We start from the raw sequence: 18,088 nt of genomic DNA on the forward strand, positions 1-18,088 counted from the left end.
TGTTATCAGCCGCAAAAGTTGCAAAAGAGTGTGGTGGAATGTTTCTGGATTCAGGAAAGGGATTGAATGTGGATTTTAAAGACACTGTATAAATTATGTGTAAAGTGTTTTAATAAAAAAGCACTGAATAAGAAAATTGATACACCATGGAGAACTGTTTTAGGGTTGAGGAAGTTTTTATGCCAAACTGGAAAACGTTTTATAAGCCACCATTAAGTAAGAAAATTGGAGCTTTGCAATGGAGAATTTGACATTGTATTATTGCTGTTAATGCTTTTATACCTGTGTTGAATCCTAATGTTAGTCAACAATGTCCTTTTTGCTCTCATAGAGAAACTGTTTTCCATGCTTTTATGCATTGTTATAGATTCAAGCCTTTGTTTGAGGTTTTAAAAACCTGAATTGTTTGGTGAAACATTTTCAATGCAACATTGTATTTTTGGTGTTAAGTATTTGAAGAGACGACAAAGAGAGTCAGTTATTACATTTTATTTTGGGTAAAAGTAAAATGGCAATTTACATAAGTAGGAAAGATAAAATTGAACAGAATCAGGAATTTAATCTTGTCAATTTTTAGCTCCATGGTAAAGTCAAGATTGTTGATGATTTTAGTTTTTATAAAGCTACATCTTGTATTGAGATGTTTGCAAATATCTGGTGTTTTGGAGGGGTATTGTGTTCTGCTGTTGATAATGAGCTTTACTTTACTCAACTGATGTAAGGAATAGTGTGTTTTAAGAAAATGTTACTGTTAAGTGGTGTTCATTTGTATTAAAGGTGTCTTAAAAATCAAAAAACCTCTCAAGATTCAATTAGCTTTATTGGCATGGTGAAAGAAATCTTTACATTGCCAAAGTTTTAATAACACTATACAATAAAAAAATAAAATAAAATAATAATGAAAATAAATAAATAATAAATAATAATAATAATGTTGTTTTATAGAAGTGTCTCTGGGCTAGTGAGTGTGCTGTAGTTCTGTCCCGCTGAGGCTCTTTGGTCGTGACAGCACCTCACACACCTGCCGGCCAGGTATCAGCTCTCCTATCTTGTCTCTCAGCTCGTTCACAGCTTTGTTCAAATTCCCTGTGTTGCTAATATTTATGCCAAGATCAGTGTAGTTCTGCGTGTGCTCGAGGAGCATGTTGTCTAATTTAAAACTATGACTGACAGAAGCTGTGCAGGAGGTCTAGATGCTGCTGTAGACCCTCTTTAGTGGGAAAATCAGCAAACTCGTACTTTTTTTCTCTCAGAATATATGTATTTTTTTAGTACTTTGCATCTGTTTTGTCTGATATTCGTTTATTGGTGCTGTTGTATGGGTATATTCTGTTCAATATGTTCAATAGAAAAAATAAAATAAATAAATCCCAGAGCTGACGTCACAGCACAGGTCACGTGACGGGCGCGGGGGCGGAGAGAGGAGTCACGTGGTGCCGGAAGTAAAGTGCGCAACTGTTTATCGAGGCGTTCGTCAATAACACACTCCTTTATTAAACAGCGTCGCGCTCATATTAACATCTGCTTTAATCGACATGACGCTCAACCAAAACCATCACCCTAACGGAGGAGTCCTGATCCAGGCCGGAGAGAGGTAACGGTACAAACTACACCACAATAACAACACAATAAACAACGACACTAACACTGCATCTGATCATTAACACACACACACACACACACACACACACACACAGACAGAGACACACACTCACTCACACACACACACACACACACACACACACACAGAGACACACACTCACTCACACACACACACACACACACACACACAGAGACACACACACTCACACACACACACACACACATACGACACACTCACACACAGACACATACGACACACACACTCACACACACACACACATACGACACACTCACACACAGACACATACGACACACACACACATACGACACACACACAGACAGACACACACACACACACACACACAGACAGAGACACACACACACACACACACGACACACTCACACACAGACACATACGACACACAGACAGACACACACACACACACAGACACACACACACACACAGACACACACACACACAGACAGAGACACACACACTCACACACACACACACACACACACACACACACACACACACACATCAGAGATGCTCTCAAGTCTCTGAGCTAGAGTCCAAGTCAAGTCTCTTTATTATATTAAGTCTCTGGTTATAATAAGTGTTGCATCACGTACAGCGACCCATCCAACACTGCATAGCTATATATAAAGAATTGAAAGCATGTGATATGTTATTATGACTCCTTTATCTATTAGCATACAGTATCAGCTTTGATTTTTATATATAATCAGTGTAAACAGGCTATTGCAACATGACAAAAACACCAAGAATGCTTTACTTAAGTTAATATTATCTGTATTTTGCCTTGTAGCATGAACACACAGTACAGTACAGACCAAAAATTAAGAAAGACTTAATATGGTCAAACATCACATTGTAGCTAAATTCAAAACACTATTGCAACAAACCAAACGATGTGAAATATATGAAGAGTTCAGATGCAAAAGCCATCTGAAATTTTCTTCAGAATGATCATTTTTTATCAAGCTTGTATATTTAAGTTCAATAATTTCACTTAAATGGCAATGCAAATGCAACTAATCATAGTTTATAAACTACTGTAAGTCAACACATCCCAAACTCTCAAACCAGTGTAATGTTACATGATCAACAATAATCCTGTAACCTGTTTGCAGACAACGTTAATTAACGTGATGGAAGCCAGCGGCACGTAAATGATTACGTTAATCGACCACCACAAGTTTGGCAATTAACCCTTGTATGGTGTTCGGATCTGTAGGACCCGTTTTCATTTTTTATCAAGAGAAAAATTATACGATTCATTATTTTTTCAAACTCAGGCTCATTGGCCTTGGCTCATTTTCTGTGAAGAATATATATCTGAACACATTTTCAATGACCACACTGGTCACACACTCTCTCACACGCAAGCACTCAAGCACACGCGCGCACACACACACAGTCACACACACTCTCACACTCAAGCACACACACACACAAACAAACACAGACAGACACACACACAAACACACACACACACACACTCACTTGGATATGTGGTTTACGGGACTCTCCATAGGCGTAATGGTTTTACTAATGTACCAACTGTATAATCTATCCTTAAATCCAAAGCTAACGATGAATGGCACAGCAGTCGACATGTTTGTTCGTTGTCCTCTAATGTATGGCGGCCGCGCCTAAAATAAAAAAAAATAAAAAAGTGTGGCCGCGCCGCGCGCAGCAGATACGTAGTACGTCACGTGTTACATGGGCAGGTTATAGGTAACGGAGGGAGGGGAATAACAGCGAGCTCATCAGTTGTTTCCTAAAAATAAACATTGTTCACGAGTCCCGCAGCTCGAGTCCGAGTCGAGTCTGAAGTCAATGTGTGTGCGACTTAAGTCGCACTCGAGTCCAAGTCTCAAACTCGAGTCCCCATCACTGACACACTCACACACAGACAGAGGCACGCACTCACACACAGACAGAGGCACACACTCACACACAGACAGAGGCACACACTCACACACAGACAGAGGCACGCACTCACACACGCACAGACAGAGGCACAGACACACACTCACGCACAGACAGAGGCACAGACACGCACTCGCGCACAGACAGAGTCGCAGACACACAGACACAGAGGCTCGCACGCACACACAGACACAGAGGCTCGCACGCACACACAGACACAGAGGCTCGCACGCACACACAGACACAGAGGCTCGCACGCACACACAGACACAGAGGCTCGCACGCACACACAGACACAGAGGCTCGCACGCACACACAGACACAGAGGCTCGCACGCACACACAGACACAGAGGCTCGCACGCACACACAGACACAGAGGCTCGCACGCACACACAGACACAGAGGCTCGCACGCACACACAGACACAGAGGCTCGCACGCACACACAGACACAGAGGCTCGCACGCACACACAGACACAGAGGCTCGCACACAGACAGACAGAGACACAGACACAATTTTTTCAAATTTACCTTGAGTTGAAAAAGCTAAGTGGCTGTAAAAAAAATAGTTACACTTGTGTTGTTTATGGAAAAAATGACTGGGAAATACGCAAAAATACATAGAATTTTTTGGGTGTACAATCTACAAATCATTCATGATGCAGAAAAAGAGTGCACAGCAATAAAGGGGTGACCCTCTAAAATATCAAGAGTGCAAAACAGACACACTCCACTCAAAATGGTTTTTGGGTGAAGTATCTCTTTAAGATCAGATCAGTGTGAACAGTCCAATCATCCTCACAAACAGACAGTGTGGGGGATTTCTGAAGGAACTGTAGTAACAGTGTTTGTTCATGTGTTGAGAAACTCTGTGGTGCTGTTCTGGGAACACGTGTGCTTGACTTTCCAGTGTGACCTCACTTCCTGTTTTCATCCTGCTCTTTCAGCATCTTACGAGAATGCAAGAATGTTGAACTTTCCTTCAGTGACATCACGCCCAAAAATGACCTGTTCAAGGGGACCAAGAAGGGCTTTGTGTACCTCACCCAGTACAGGGTAACTATAACCCACCCAAACACATCTAAATACAGGTTAACTGATCCCTAACCCACCCACACACACACACACACACACACAGACACACAGGTTAATCAGGTGTGTGTGTGTTTCAGATGGTGTTTGTCAGCAGCACGATGAAAGACAAGTTCTGCTCCTTCATGTTCCCATATTACCTGATGAAGAACTGCAGCATCGAGCAGCCGGTGTTCGCTGCAAACTACATCCAGGGTTTGATCAAAGCTGAGGCGGGAGGTACGCTGCTTTACCCAGCATGCACCTGCTGCCTGTCATGTATTGTGTTGTGTTTGGCTCACGCTCGTGTGTGTGTCTCTCTATCTCAGGTGGATGGGAAGGCCAGGCCAACTTCAAGATGTGTTTCCCCAGCGGAGGAGCTATTGAGCTGGGACAGCACCTCTTCAAACTGGCCACCAACGGTCAGGAAACACTGAGTCACCCAATCAATGAGTTACTGAGTCACTGAGTCAATGATTCACTCAATCACTGAGTTACTGAGTCACTGATTCACTCAATCACTGATTCACCCAATCAATGAGTCACTGAGTCAATGATTCACCCAATCACTGAGTTACTGAGTCACTGATTCACTCAATCACTGAATCATTGCACAGGCTGAGTGATCATTGACCAGTGCTGGACTGCTTTATGGCAAATATTTAACTTTTTAAGAATGGCTTTATGAATGTGTGTGTGTGTGTGTGTGTGCAGCGTCTCGAGCTCCTCCGGCTCAGAATGGAGCGTTCGGATTGGCCTCAGGGATGAACGGATACGCCAGTCCAGCCATGCCGCAGGCGTACCCGTACCCATATCCCAGCATGCCACAGGCCGGGTACAACCCCTACCCACAACCCCCTGCTGCTGCAGGTACAGTCAGACTGTGTGAGCTGGAGAATCACGTATGTCTTCATAACGGATGAACTGTGTAACTCTGTGTGTGTGTGTAGGTGTGTATCCCAGCGCTCCTATGTACATGGCTCCTCCTCCTCCATACCCCGGACCTCCTCAGAACTGGTGTCCTCCTCCAGGTAAACGCACACACACACTTGTGTTCAGATCGGGTCTGTGGCTCTGGTCACCATGATCTCTGTCTGTCTGTGTTTCTCAGTGGCTCCTGGGAATGCTAAAGCAGCAGAAGCAGCCAGCAGCGCCTTCTACAATCCCAGCAACCCTCACAGCGTCTACATGCCCATGGTGAGACACACACACACACACACACACACAACACACTCAGAAATCGCTGCGATTGCTTCACGATGCCACTCTTTCGTCTGGGACAGCTGAAAATCGTGCAGTGTATTTCGGCCTTAAAACAAGTACAAAGATAACTAAAGCCCGGCTCACACTGTGTGATTTTGGTCGCCTGAGACTAATTTTGAAAATCCTAAAAGATTCCTATAATCTCTGGTGTGACATGTTCACCGACAGCCGATTAATGACCGTTGCCATCAAACCTGACCTCCGATGAAATTCTGGCAGTGTCGGAAGATTTGGCGCACAGTCCTGCAGGGAGACTTGTACGACGGCGAACATCAAACTGTCTCTGTTTGTCAAGATAAGAACTGATATGCAGTAATGTTGCCTTTGCTATATAAACGCTGCTTTCGTGTGGGAGTGTAGTGCTGCTTGCACTGTTCTTCTTAAATACAGTGCTGCTGCCGCTGTTCATATACGTTTCGTGATAGAGAACACTCTGCTTTTACTGAACGTGTGTGTGATGACCTGCATGTTCATGTTGATGTGAAGTGAATCACTTCTACATGTGACTCATTTGAATCCATTCCTCATGTGTTTGCTGTTGTTGGTTCAGGATCAGCCTCCTCCATATTTCCCTCCTGAGAATCCAGAGAAGAAGAACAACTGAACGACACGACTCTTCTGGAGGATCGCAGCGATTCGCTCGTGTGCGGGATGATTCTTTCTGAACGGTTCATTTGATTCGGTGTGATTCTCTCTGGCAGACGATTCATTTATGCAGTTTCACTATTTAGCCAGAGAAGTCAAATTAACACTTCTATTTCTGCCTACTCAGTTTTTAACCCTGGCGTGTGTGTGTGCGTGTGCGTGCGTGCGCGCGTGTGTGTGAGAGTATGTGTGTGTGTGTGTGTGTGTGTGAGAGTATGTGTGTGTGTGTGTGTGTGTGTGTGTGTGTGTGTGTGCTGAACTCTCCTGTAAATTCCTTTTGATAATATTATAATCATAATTCCTAGCTGACAGTGTATCAGTCCTGATAGAGTTGTAGTCGGATGAATAAAGCAGTATATTCTGTCACGGTTCTTGTGTTTCTGTTGATTTCATTCGTACTCGAGCTCGCTTCAGATCATCTTTAATATCACAGCAGTTCAGAAACTCTGAATCTAATGAATCAATTCTTCAGTTCAATTCGATCGAACTCTTACGCTACACACAAATAAATAAAAACACTTTTTACTAATCGATTACAAATGTTTAGTGAAAGAATAATCTATTAAATGAATTATCAATTAACAAATCATGTAATACCATTAAATATACAGTGTCTGTGTGAAATCCTGTTATTTGATCAATTTGTAGAGTTTGGCTAATCAGACCGATAACAGACGAATAACTGCAATTCTAACTTTTATTATACAAATGTCTCATTAGAAAAATGTTTATTAAAACTGAATAAATCTGACACGTGATCAGCCGCCGATCATTTAATGTTCTAAATTGTTTGACATGAAGAAGCATCGTTTGCCAGAATCATGTGACTGATTCACGATTTGAATCGCTGCTTCAGAACCAGGTTTAGGTTTAGGGCTGTTTAATATGCTTAGTCTGGGCTGTGTATTTAACTGAGAACACACACAGATTATGATTACAGTAGTAACCTGCATAGAGTATGTGAACACAACCTCCATCATATACTGGTGCTGGAGAGCTCTTATCATGTTATTCTTAACAGTCGTGTACATTAGGTTAGTGAGTTTCCTCTAATGTTGTTAAATGAATGTGTATTGCATTATCTCAGTGTCATGTTAGATATGAGTTAAAAGCTGCTTGTGATGGGCTCTGGTTCATGACTGCTTCTGAGTATCAGTGCATTACAGAGATACTACACAGATTACAGAACTCACATGGGTTGCTAACCAAAAATGCTGCTATCTTGTTTTTGTTTTTTATGGTAAAAATCTTGCAACCACAGCTGCCAGTTTTTTACCGTAAATTATACAGCTTTTATTATTATTATTATTATTTTACAGTGCAGGAAAAGAAGTCTTTAATGGGTCAGAATCCACCGCTGGTGTTTGTCAGACGGGTGAGTTATGACCTTCACCATCATCATCTTCAGCAGATCAGCATGAGGACAGCGCTGCGTTTATCTGAGCAAAGCAGCACAATAATGTACAGCAGCTGGGGATATCTGCTCAACTCTAGTTCATTTCTGTGATCAAACCTGTATTTTCAGCATCATTACTCCAGTGGGTTTTTATAATTAACATTATCAATAATTAAAACAGTTGAGTACTTTTTATTTTTTCAGGATTCTTTGATGAATAGAAAGATCCAAAGATCAGCATTTATCTGAAATAAAAAGCTTTTGCAACATTATACACGATACCACTCAAAAGCTTGGAGTCAGTATAATTTTTATTTTATTTATTTATTTATTGGAAAGAAATGATAAAGACATTTATAATGTTACAAAAATGTATATTTCAGATTAATGCTGAAGTTTTTATTCTAAGAATCCTGAAAAATTCTACTCTGCTGTTTTCAACAATATTAATAATAATAATAATAAATGTTTTGAGCAGCAAATCAGAATATTAGAATGATTTCTGAAGGATCATGTGACTGCAGGAATTAATTACATTTTAAAATATTTTCAAAGAGAAAGCAGTTATTTTAAACAGTACAAATATTGAAAAATTGTACTGTTTTTGCTGCACTTCGGCTCAAATAAATGCAGGCTTGGTGAGCAGAAACGTCTTTAAAAACATTAAAAATCTTCCTGTTGAAAAGACTGCTAGTGTAGATCTGAGAGGGCGTGCGACTCCAGATTCATTGATTGCTGAGGGAAAATAACTAGGTGCAGTAAAAGGTAAAACTATGTGCACGCTAAACCAGTTTACGACGTCAAGCAGCTGATTTTGTACAGCTATAATAACTGGAATCCTTAAACACAAATGCAGTGAACTCAACAGATCACAAAGGGATTATGGGTAATGTTAGCCACACACTCTGCGATCCGAGTCTCAGGGCTCATCCTGCAGGAACCACACTTCGTTTCGTCGGCCGTAGGGTTTGATCGGCGGGTCGTAGATGCAGCAGAGGTACTGTTTACGATGGAAGGGGGCAGAGTCTCCCAGCGTACACTTCAGTCGCAACGCTTCTGCACGAAACTCGCTCTCGCCTGGAAACCCACCGACCCGCCTGCAGGAGACAGACATTACTCAGTACAGCTGCTAGAGACCTGGGCCCGTATTCATCTTAGAGCTGCTCCTAGTGACACAACTCTAACACAAATCTTAGAAATGTGGGTGCTTCCTCTTAAAATTAAAGAAAAGATCCTAATTCAGAAAGCAACCCTTAAAAGAGGTCTTAAGCTCCTTAAAAGTCCTCATCCGTACTCCTAACAATTTTGGAGCTTAAGAGTTTCTTTAGCAGCGGAGAACATGGACGAAACATGAAGAGGGAGAAGAAATGTGTTGCACACAATGCATGACTGAGTTAATAAGACGCTACACATCAGATCGTGCAGGGATCATGTTTGTGATGATCTTATTAGAGACACGCTAACATCTCAGACAGCGCAGAAATGCCATAGCGCCAGAAATGGACTAATCACTACATTAACATATTTAGCAACTGGAAAAATGCAACTATGCAGCAGTGATGATTTGGGTCTGACAGCATGGTAAATAAAAAATAACGAATATATATATATATATATAATGTGTGTGTGTGTGTGTGAGAGAGAGAGAGAGAGAGAGAGAGAGAGAGAGAGGCTGTAATTTCAAAGTGAACACTAATATTAAACCCTACTCTTAAAAGCGCTCTTTTATTTCCTTGTTGAACAAGCAACCAATCACAGTCTTCAAAAGAATGTGTCACCGCTAGCAACAGGGTCAGCCCCGCCTCCTCACTAAGATACAAGTTAGTCTTCACCTCGCTCAGAGTTGCTCTCTGATTGGTCCTGAATCACTCTTAAGCTAAGACTCCTAGTTAGACATGTTTAAGCTAAATGAGGAGCTCTCTGAGAGGATTCTTCGTATCTGGAGTTAAAGCATTAGTTCACCCAAAATTCATTCATTACCTAAGGTAATTAATTTTCCTAAATGATTTAAAGGGATAGTTCACCCAAAAATGAAAATTATATCATTAATTACTCAAGCTATGAGAATATTTTTGTGCGCCAAGAGAACAAAAATGAAACAAATTCTCCCCCGAGTTACTGTCTTCTGCTATTTTGGAGAGTACCACGGCGTACATGCACACTTTCTCCAGAGTGTAATCAGTGTAATCAGTGTAATCAGTGTAATCAGTGTCGTTTACGTTCAGGAGAATATGCACATGATGAACATGTTACTTACGTTCTCTCCAAAGTTTCTGGGTCTGGGAACATTTCAGTTATATTGCTGTCTGTGGAGGGTCAGAGAGCTCTCGGATTTCATCAAAATATCTTCATTTGTGTTCTGAAGATGAACGGAGGTTTATAACGACGTGAGGGAGAGTAATTAAGACAGAATGTTCTAACCCTTTAAGGCCTGTTTACACCAACGACGATAACTATAAAGAAAATGATAAAGAAATGTGACCTGTGCTGGCAAAACGAGTGAAAAATGTCAGTATTGGTCGAATTTGAGGTTTTCACAAAAATGAGTTTATTAGGCTGATTGGTTGTGTCTCTTTGCAGCACTCCGATTGGCTGTGTGTCTGTTTGCTGCGCTCTGATTGGCTGTGCGTCTGTTTGCTGCGCTCTGATTGGCTGTGCGTCTGTTTGCTGCGCTCTGATTGGCTGTGCGTCTGTTTGTTTGCTGCGCTCTGATTGGCTGTGTGTCTGTTTGCTGCGCTCTGATTGGCTGTGCGTCTGTTTGCTGTGCTCTGATTGGCTGTGCGTCTGTTTGCTGCGCTCTGATTGGCTGTGCGTCTGTTTGCTGCGCTCTGATTGGCTGTGCGTCTGTTTGTTTGCTGCGCTCTGATTGGCTGTGCGTCTGTTTGTTTGCTGCGCTCTGATTGGCTGTGCGTCTGTTTGTTTGCTGCGCTCTGATTGGCTGTGCGTCTGTTTGCTGTGCGTCTGTTTGCTGCGCTCTGATTGGCTGCGTGTCTCTTTGCAGCGCTCCGATTGGCTGTGTGTCTGTTTGCTGCACTCTGATTGGCTGCGCGTCTGTTTGCTGCGCTCTGATTGGCTGTGCGTCTGTTTGCTGTGCTCTGATTGGCTGCGCGTCTGTTTGCTGCGCTCTGATTGGCTGTGCGTCTGTTTGCTGCGCTCTGATTGGCTGTGCGTCTGTTTGCTGTGCTCTGATTGGCTGTGCGTCTGTTTGCTGCGCTCTGATTGGCTGTGCGTCTGTTTGCTGCGCTCTGATTGGCTGTGCGTCTGTTTGTTTGCTGCGCTCTGATTGGCTGTGCGTCTGTTTGTTTGCTGCGCTCTGATTGGCTGTGCGTCTGTTTGTTTGCTGCGCTCTGATTGGCTGTGCGTCTGTTTGCTGTGCGTCTGTTTGCTGCGCTCTGATTGGCTGCGTGTCTCTTTGCAGCGCTCCGATTGGCTGTGTGTCTGTTTGCTGCACTCTGATTGGCTGCGCGTCTGTTTGCTGCGCTCTGATTGGCTGTGCGTCTGTTTGCTGTGCTCTGATTGGCTGTGCGTCTGTTTGCTGCGCTCTGATTGGCTGTGCGTCTGTTTGCTGCACTCTGATTGGCTGTGCGTCTGTTTGCTGCACTCTGATTGGCTGTGCGTCTGTTTGCTGCGCTCTGATTGGCTGTGCGTCTGTTTGTTTGCTGCGCTCTGATTGGCTGTGCGTCTGTTTGTTTGCTGCGCTCTGATTGGCTGTGCGTCTGTTTGCTGCGCTCTGATTGGCTGTGCGTCTGTTTGTTTGCTGCGCTCTGATTGGCTGTGCGTCTGTTTGTTTGCTGCGCTCTGATTGGCTGTGCGCCTGTTTGCTGCGCTCTGATTGGCTGTGCGTCTGTTTGTTTGCTGCGCTCTGATTGGCTGTGCGTCTGTTTGCTGTGCGTCTGTTTGCTGCGCTCTGATTGGCTGCGCGTCTGTTTGTTTGCTGCGCTCTGATTGGCTGTGCGTCTGTTTGTTTGCTGCGCTCTGATTGGCTGTGCGTCTGTTTGCTGCGCTCTGATTGGCTGTGCGTCTGTTTGTTTGCTGCGCTCTGATTGGCTGTGCGTCTGTTTGTTTGCTGCGCTCTGATTGGCTGTGCGTCTGTTTGCTGCGCTCTGATTGGCTGTGCGTCTGTTTGTTTGCTGCGCTCTGATTGGCTGTGCGTCTGTTTGCTGTGCGTCTGTTTGCTGCGCTCTGATTGGCTGCGCGTCTGTTTGTTTGCTGCGCTCTGATTGGCTGTGCGTCTGTTTGTTTGCTGCGCTCTGATTGGCTGTGCGTCTGTTTGCTGCGCTCTGATTGGCTGTGCGTCTGTTTGTTTGCTGCGCTCTGATTGGCTGTGCGTCTGTTTGTTTGCTGCGCTCTGATTGGCTGTGCGCCTGTTTGCTGCGCTCTGATTGGCTGTGCGCCTGTTTGCTGCGCTCTGATTGGCTGTGCGTCTGTTTGTTTGCTGCGCTCTGATTGGCTGTGCGTCTGTTTGCTGTGCGTCTGTTTGCTGCGCTCTGATTGGCTGCGCGTCTGTTTGTTTGCTGCGCTCTGATTGGCTGTGCGTCTGTTTGTTTGCTGCGCTCTGATTGGCTGTGCGTCTGTTTGCTGCGCTCTGATTGGCTGTGCGTCTGTTTGTTTGCTGCGCTCTGATTGGCTGTGCGTCTGTTTGTTTGCTGCGCTCTGATTGGCTGTGCGCCTGTTTGCTGCGCTCTGATTGGCTGTGCGTCTGTTTGTTTGCTGCGCTCTGATTGGCTGTGCGTCTGTTTGCTGTGCGTCTGTTTGCTGCGCTCTGATTGGCTGCGCGTCTGTTTGTTTGCTGCGCTCTGATTGGCTGTGCGTCTGTTTGTTTGCTGCGCTCTGATTGGCTGTGCGTCTGTTTGTTTGCTGCGCTCTGATTGGCTGTGCGCCTGTTTGCTGCGCTCTGATTGGCTGTGCGTCTGTTTGTTTGCTGCGCTCTGATTGGCTGTGCGCCTGTTTGCTGCGCTCTGATTGGCTGTGCGTCTGTTTGTTTGCTGCGCTCTGATTGGCTGTGCGTCTGTTTGCTGTGCGTCTGTTTGCTGTGCGTCTGTTTGCTGCGCTCTGATTGGCTGCGCGTCTGTTTGTTTGCTGCGCTCTGATTGGCTGTGCGTCTGTTTGTTTGCTGCGCTCTGATTGGCTGTGCGTCTGTTTGCTGCGCTCTGATTGGCTGTGCGTCTGTTTGTTTGCTGCGCTCTGATTGGCTGTGCGTCTGTTTGTTTGCTGCGCTCTGATTGGCTGTGCGTCTGTTTGCTGCGCTCTGATTGGCTGTGCGTCTGTTTGTTGCGCTCTGATTGGCTGTGCGTCTGTTTGTTTGCTGCGCTCTGATTGGCTGTGCGTCTGTTTGCTGTGCGTCTGTTTGCTGCGCTCTGATTGGCTGCGCGTCTGTTTGTTTGCTGCGCTCTGATTGGCTGTGCGTCTGTTTGTTTGCTGCGCTCTGATTGGCTGTGCGTCTGTTTGCTGCGCTCTGATTGGCTGTGCGTCTGTTTGTTTGCTGCGCTCTGATTGGCTGTGCGTCTGTTTGTTTGCTGCGCTCTGATTGGCTGTGCGTCTGTTTGTTTGCTGCGCTCTGATTGGCTGTGCGTCTGTTTGCTGCGCTCTGATTGGCTGTGCGTCTGTTTGTTTGCTGCGCTCTGATTGGCTGTGCGTCTGTTTGTTTGCTGCGCTCTGATTGGCTGTGCGCCTGTTTGCTGCGCTCTGATTGGCTGTGCGTCTGTTTGTTTGCTGCGCTCTGATTGGCTGTGCGTCTGTTTGCTGTGCGTCTGTTTGCTGCGCTCTGATTGGCTGCGCGTCTGTTTGTTTGCTGCGCTCTGATTGGCTGTGCGTCTGTTTGTTTGCTGCGCTCTGATTGGCTGTGCGCCTGTTTGCTGCGCTCTGATTGGCTGTGCGCCTGTTTGCTGCGCTCTGATTGGCTGTGCGTCTGTTTGTTTGCTGCGCTCTGATTGGCTGTGCGTCTGTTTGCTGTGCGTCTGTTTGCTGCGCTCTGATTGGCTGCGCGTCTGTCTGTTTGCTGCGCTCTGATTGGCTGTGCGTCTGTTTGCTGCGCTCTGATTGGCTGTGCGTCTGTTTGTTTGCTGCGCTCTGATTGGCTGTGCGTCTGTTTGTTTGCTGCGCTCTGATTGGCTGTGCGTCTGTTTGCTGCGCTCTGATTGGCTGTGCGTCTGTTTGTTTGCTGCGCTCTGATTGGCTGTGCGTCTGTTTGTTTGCTGCGCTCTGATTGGCTGTGCGCCTGTTTGCTGCGCTCTGATTGGCTGTGCGTCTGTTTGTTTGCTGCGCTCTGATTGGCTGTGCGTCTGTTTGCTGTGCGTCTGTTTGCTGCGCTCTGATTGGCTGCGCGTCTGTTTGTTTGCTGCGCTCTGATTGGCTGTGCGTCTGTTTGTTTGCTGCGCTCTGATTGGCTGTGCGTCTGTTTGTTTGCTGCGCTCTGATTGGCTGTGCGCCTGTTTGCTGCGCTCTGATTGGCTGTGCGTCTGTTTGTTTGCTGCGCTCTGATTGGCTGTGCGTCTGTTTGTTTGCTGCGCTCTGATTGGCTGTGCGTCTGTTTGCTGCGCTCTGATTGGCTGTGTGTCTGTTTGCAGTGCTCTGATTGGCTGTTTGTCTGTTTGCTGCGCTCTGATTGCTTTACAGTTATCTTTATAGTTCTCATTGTTGATGTGACGTACAGGACGTATACGGTCATGCCGGGCCGGTCCTCGATGCGTATGGATGAGTCGGTCGGGGCAGGTGGGCTGGTCTGGAAGGATGATGGGATACGCAGAGCAGCGACCAGGCGGCGGTTTAACGAGCCGTCATCACGCGGAAACACCGTAAAGATGATGGGGACAGGCGTGTTCATCACCTCACCTGCGCAAACACAGATCACAATACAAAACACAGATCATTCAAACACTTCTAGTTTGAAGTTCTGTTATTGGATGTCTGTCTGTTTGCAGCGCTCTGATTGGCTGCACATCTGTTTGCAGCGCTCTGATTGGCTCACCTTGTTCATTGTCACCGCTCATGTAGGCGAGAAGCTTCCGCTGAAGATCACCTGACACCTGATCGAAGCTCCGCCCCTCCAGACTCACACACACATGCTTACACGCATCATAGCGACGCACCTCATAACTCACCCCATCCTGAGAGGGACACACACACAGATACAGAGAGAGATTTTATTTCTGCATCTTTATTGAACAAAAAGATTACTAAAAACTATTTTTGACTACTTTTGACCCATTTCATAAAAAGTTATCATTAATAGAACACAAAGATCTTCTAATACACCATAGTCCCTCAAAAATATTCAGAGTCCATAGATTCAATTAAAAAAAACTTGATTTGATCATAGCTGTAAACACCATGACCCTTCCAACGTTATATTCAGTTGTTTGCTAATGAGAAACAGAGAAACAGAGAGAGACAGACAGCCAGCAGTGAGTCAGTTAGTTTCAGCAGAATAAATGCCTTCAGCCACACACACACACACAGAGAGAAACACTGTCTCTGTCTCTCTGTGTGTCTGTGTGTGTGTGTGTGTGTGTGTGTGTGTGTGTGTGTGTGTGTGTGTGTGTGTGTGTGTGAGAGCAGTAATTATTGTCTGTCTAGGTGTCAGTTGGTCTCTGTAATTAATGCTGCTTTGCTAATATTAGCTCATGTGTTTAATTATTCATATTTGACCGTGCGTAACGTGTGTGTGTGTGTGTGTATTGTGTGTCAGCTGTAATTAAGAGTGTTTTAACGACTCAGATCTCACACTGTGTGACATTTCAGCTCAATCTCTGAGATTCATCTGGACGTGACACGAGCACAAAAGAATCACACAAACACGTTTCGCCACAAATATAACATCTATAAAGCAAGCTTATTATCAACACCATGAAGGTTTCTGCATTATTTCAGAGACATCACCTCGACCGGTCACCACCGTAACACTATACTGCCGTGTACAGATCTCAGTCTCCTCCACACACACAGGTTTAACAGTTTTGATACATTCATTTCTTTATATGACAGTTGTGACCATGTGTTTAATTGTACACATTACACCAGAATATATGTAAAACTCTTAAAGCTCCAACAACAGCCTTGATTCTTCATTTTTCAATTCTCTCTTTTGATTTTATGATGAAATAAGATTCAGATTCACAAGAAGAAAACACAAGCACAAGTTAACAGGCAGATCATTAGTTTGTGAAGGTGCCGAGAGTGATGTGAGCTGAGCTATCAGTAACTATCACTTCAATCAATCAGAGAGTTATTACAGTGTGTGTGTGTGTGTGTGTGTGTGTGTGTGTGTTACCTTGCACTCGGTGCTCAGCAGTTTATACTCGCTCTCTTCGGTGGCTCCAAGCAGCCAGTTTTTGATCATGACAAACATGCTGAACACAGCTGAAGAACCAAGCCTCTGTCAGGTGTGTGTGAGTGTGTGTGTGAGTGTGTGTGTGAGCTGTGTCTCCTCCCTCCTGCTTCATCTGTCATCACAGAACAGCCTGGATCACTGCGCTTATAGAGCCAAGAGTGCAGAGACTCACCGAGACGAGACACAGCATCTCCAGCTCAAGCCTGAGGATAACACACGCCACAATCAGTCAGACTAACACACACAGAGACGTGTTCATGTAAAAATAATAACACTAGCTATGTTTCCATTCACCTATTTTTATGCACATTTTGGAATATCGCGGGATGGAAACACCAAGATGTGCATAAATTGTAAAAATGTGCATAAAAAGCTTATGCGCACAACTGAGTAGGATCAACTGTTCATCCGATTAGAAAGAAATGTGCATAAACTATGATGGAAACACATTTCCTGAATAAATTCCAGCACGAGTATTAGAGAAGTCATGTGACTACGGGATGGGACGGGAGATCTTGACTAGCAGCGGGCCGATCTCGTTGCACAGCGTCTGAAATGTTGTTTTGGTCGTCCAGAAATGCCTGAGCTGTATTTCTGTATAATTGTCTTATTATAAACGACTGTGTTTCCAAACAGCAGCATCCGCCTCCGAAAGCATTAACCGTATTCGTGCTCTCATTCTGAGGCATTTATCATATATGACTATTATTATTATATTTAGTGGCTTCTCCTGCTTTTCTCAGTGGTATTTAGAGCCAGTTGATCAGGAAGTGATCATTTATTTTTCTCTTCGACGGTTGGATGGAAACAGTGCTTTATTCACAAATGCTTTATTAAAGTTAAATTCTCAGTCAAATGATTTCTGAAGATCATGTGACGCTGAAGGCTGGAGTAATGATGCTGGAAATACAGCTCTGATCACAGAAATACATTACAGTTTAACACATTCACATAGAAAACTGTTTTTTAAATAGTACAAATATTTCACAATATTACTGTTTTGGCTGTATTTTGAATCAAATAAATGCAGGCTTGGTGAGCAGATAACTCTTAAAAAAAACATAAAAAATCTTCCCGTTCAAACACTTTTGACTGGAGCTGTGCATTGATGACAGGCTTTTCTCTGGACAACCAAATCAACATTTCAGACGCTGTGGAGCGAGATCGGTCCGCTGGTGAGGTTTTGCCGTCCCAGAGTCAACGTCACATGATTCTTTTGGCAAACGCATTCTCATCTCTCATTATTCACATTAACCCTTGTCACACAAGTCAAACACCACCTCAGGCAAGTGTAAAAGCTTTTTTGTGAATTAAGGGACTTTTTTCAGAAATTTGTCAAATGAAGTCAAAATTGCAAGATATAAGCTGATAATTCTGATTTTTTATTCTCATAATTGCGTGATTATAAACTCGCAGTTGTAAGAAATCAGAATTGTGAGATTTAAATTCACAAATCTGAGAGCATATCAGTCTTTTTTTCTCTCTTCAGAACTGGACATTATAACTTGCATTCTGAGCAAAAAGCCAGAACTGAGAGAAATAAAAATGGAGAATTTCAAGTTATATGATGCAATTCTGAGAAAAAAAGTCGCAATTTCCTTTTTTCCTTTTTATTCAAGCGGCAGAAACTGGCTTCCATACAAAGAGCTGCTGGCCACTATCGCTTGTCATAGAAAACCATATTCAAACGTTTGAAAACACACAGAAGCAGGTTCACCTGTTTATAGAGTCTCGTGTTCTTCTGTCTCGTGTGGTTTTGTTCTGGGTGACTCTGGGAAGATCAGTCCACCGCTGAGGAACAAATAAACTATTACATGCGCTAAA

General features: G+C 44.3%; 2 protein-coding genes across 2 annotated transcripts; one reads left to right on the plus strand and one right to left on the minus strand.

Annotated features, from left to right (window-relative positions):
• Positions 1 to 1,396: 1,396 nt before the first annotated feature.
• wbp2nl (WBP2 N-terminal like) lies at positions 1,397 to 7,306 on the plus strand. Its single transcript, XM_079396754.1, has 8 exons — positions 1,397 to 1,594; positions 4,508 to 4,616; positions 4,733 to 4,871; positions 4,961 to 5,053; positions 5,346 to 5,501; positions 5,582 to 5,662; positions 5,743 to 5,828; positions 6,445 to 7,306. The coding sequence occupies exons 1-8, from the start codon at positions 1,536 to 1,538 to the stop codon at positions 6,496 to 6,498; spliced, it is 777 nt and encodes a 258-aa protein (XP_079252880.1). The 5' UTR covers positions 1,397 to 1,535; the 3' UTR covers positions 6,499 to 7,306.
• Positions 7,307 to 8,854: 1,548 nt separating this feature from the next.
• LOC306857101 (heme-binding protein 1-like) lies at positions 8,855 to 16,282 on the minus strand (the record flags this gene model as incomplete). The annotated part of the gene is made up of 4 exons (XM_079396792.1): positions 8,855 to 9,032; positions 14,586 to 14,766; positions 14,903 to 15,041; positions 16,205 to 16,282. 4 exons carry the CDS (start codon positions 16,280 to 16,282, stop codon positions 8,855 to 8,857), a joined length of 576 nt encoding a protein of 191 aa, XP_079252918.1.
• Between the last annotated feature and the right edge of the window lie 1,806 nt (positions 16,283 to 18,088).

This window comes from Barbus barbus, assembly GCF_936440315.1.
Source record: "Barbus barbus genome assembly, chromosome: 3".
NCBI classification, from domain to species: Eukaryota; Metazoa; Chordata; class Actinopteri; order Cypriniformes; family Cyprinidae; genus Barbus; species Barbus barbus.

What these genes read in the sequence shown, in the direction of transcription:
- wbp2nl (XM_079396754.1), top strand. Translation starts at nt 1,536, where the DNA reads ATGACGCTCAACCAAAACCATCACCCTAACGGAGGAGTCCTGATCCAG. An exon ending in TGTACCTCACCCAGTACAGG is followed by an intron (nt 4,617 to 4,732) that starts GTAACTATAACC and finishes TGTGTGTTTCAG; the next exon opens with ATGGTGTTTGTCAGCAGCAC. An exon ending in ACAACCCCCTGCTGCTGCAG is followed by an intron (nt 5,502 to 5,581) that starts GTACAGTCAGAC and finishes GTGTGTGTGTAG; the next exon opens with GTGTGTATCCCAGCGCTCCT.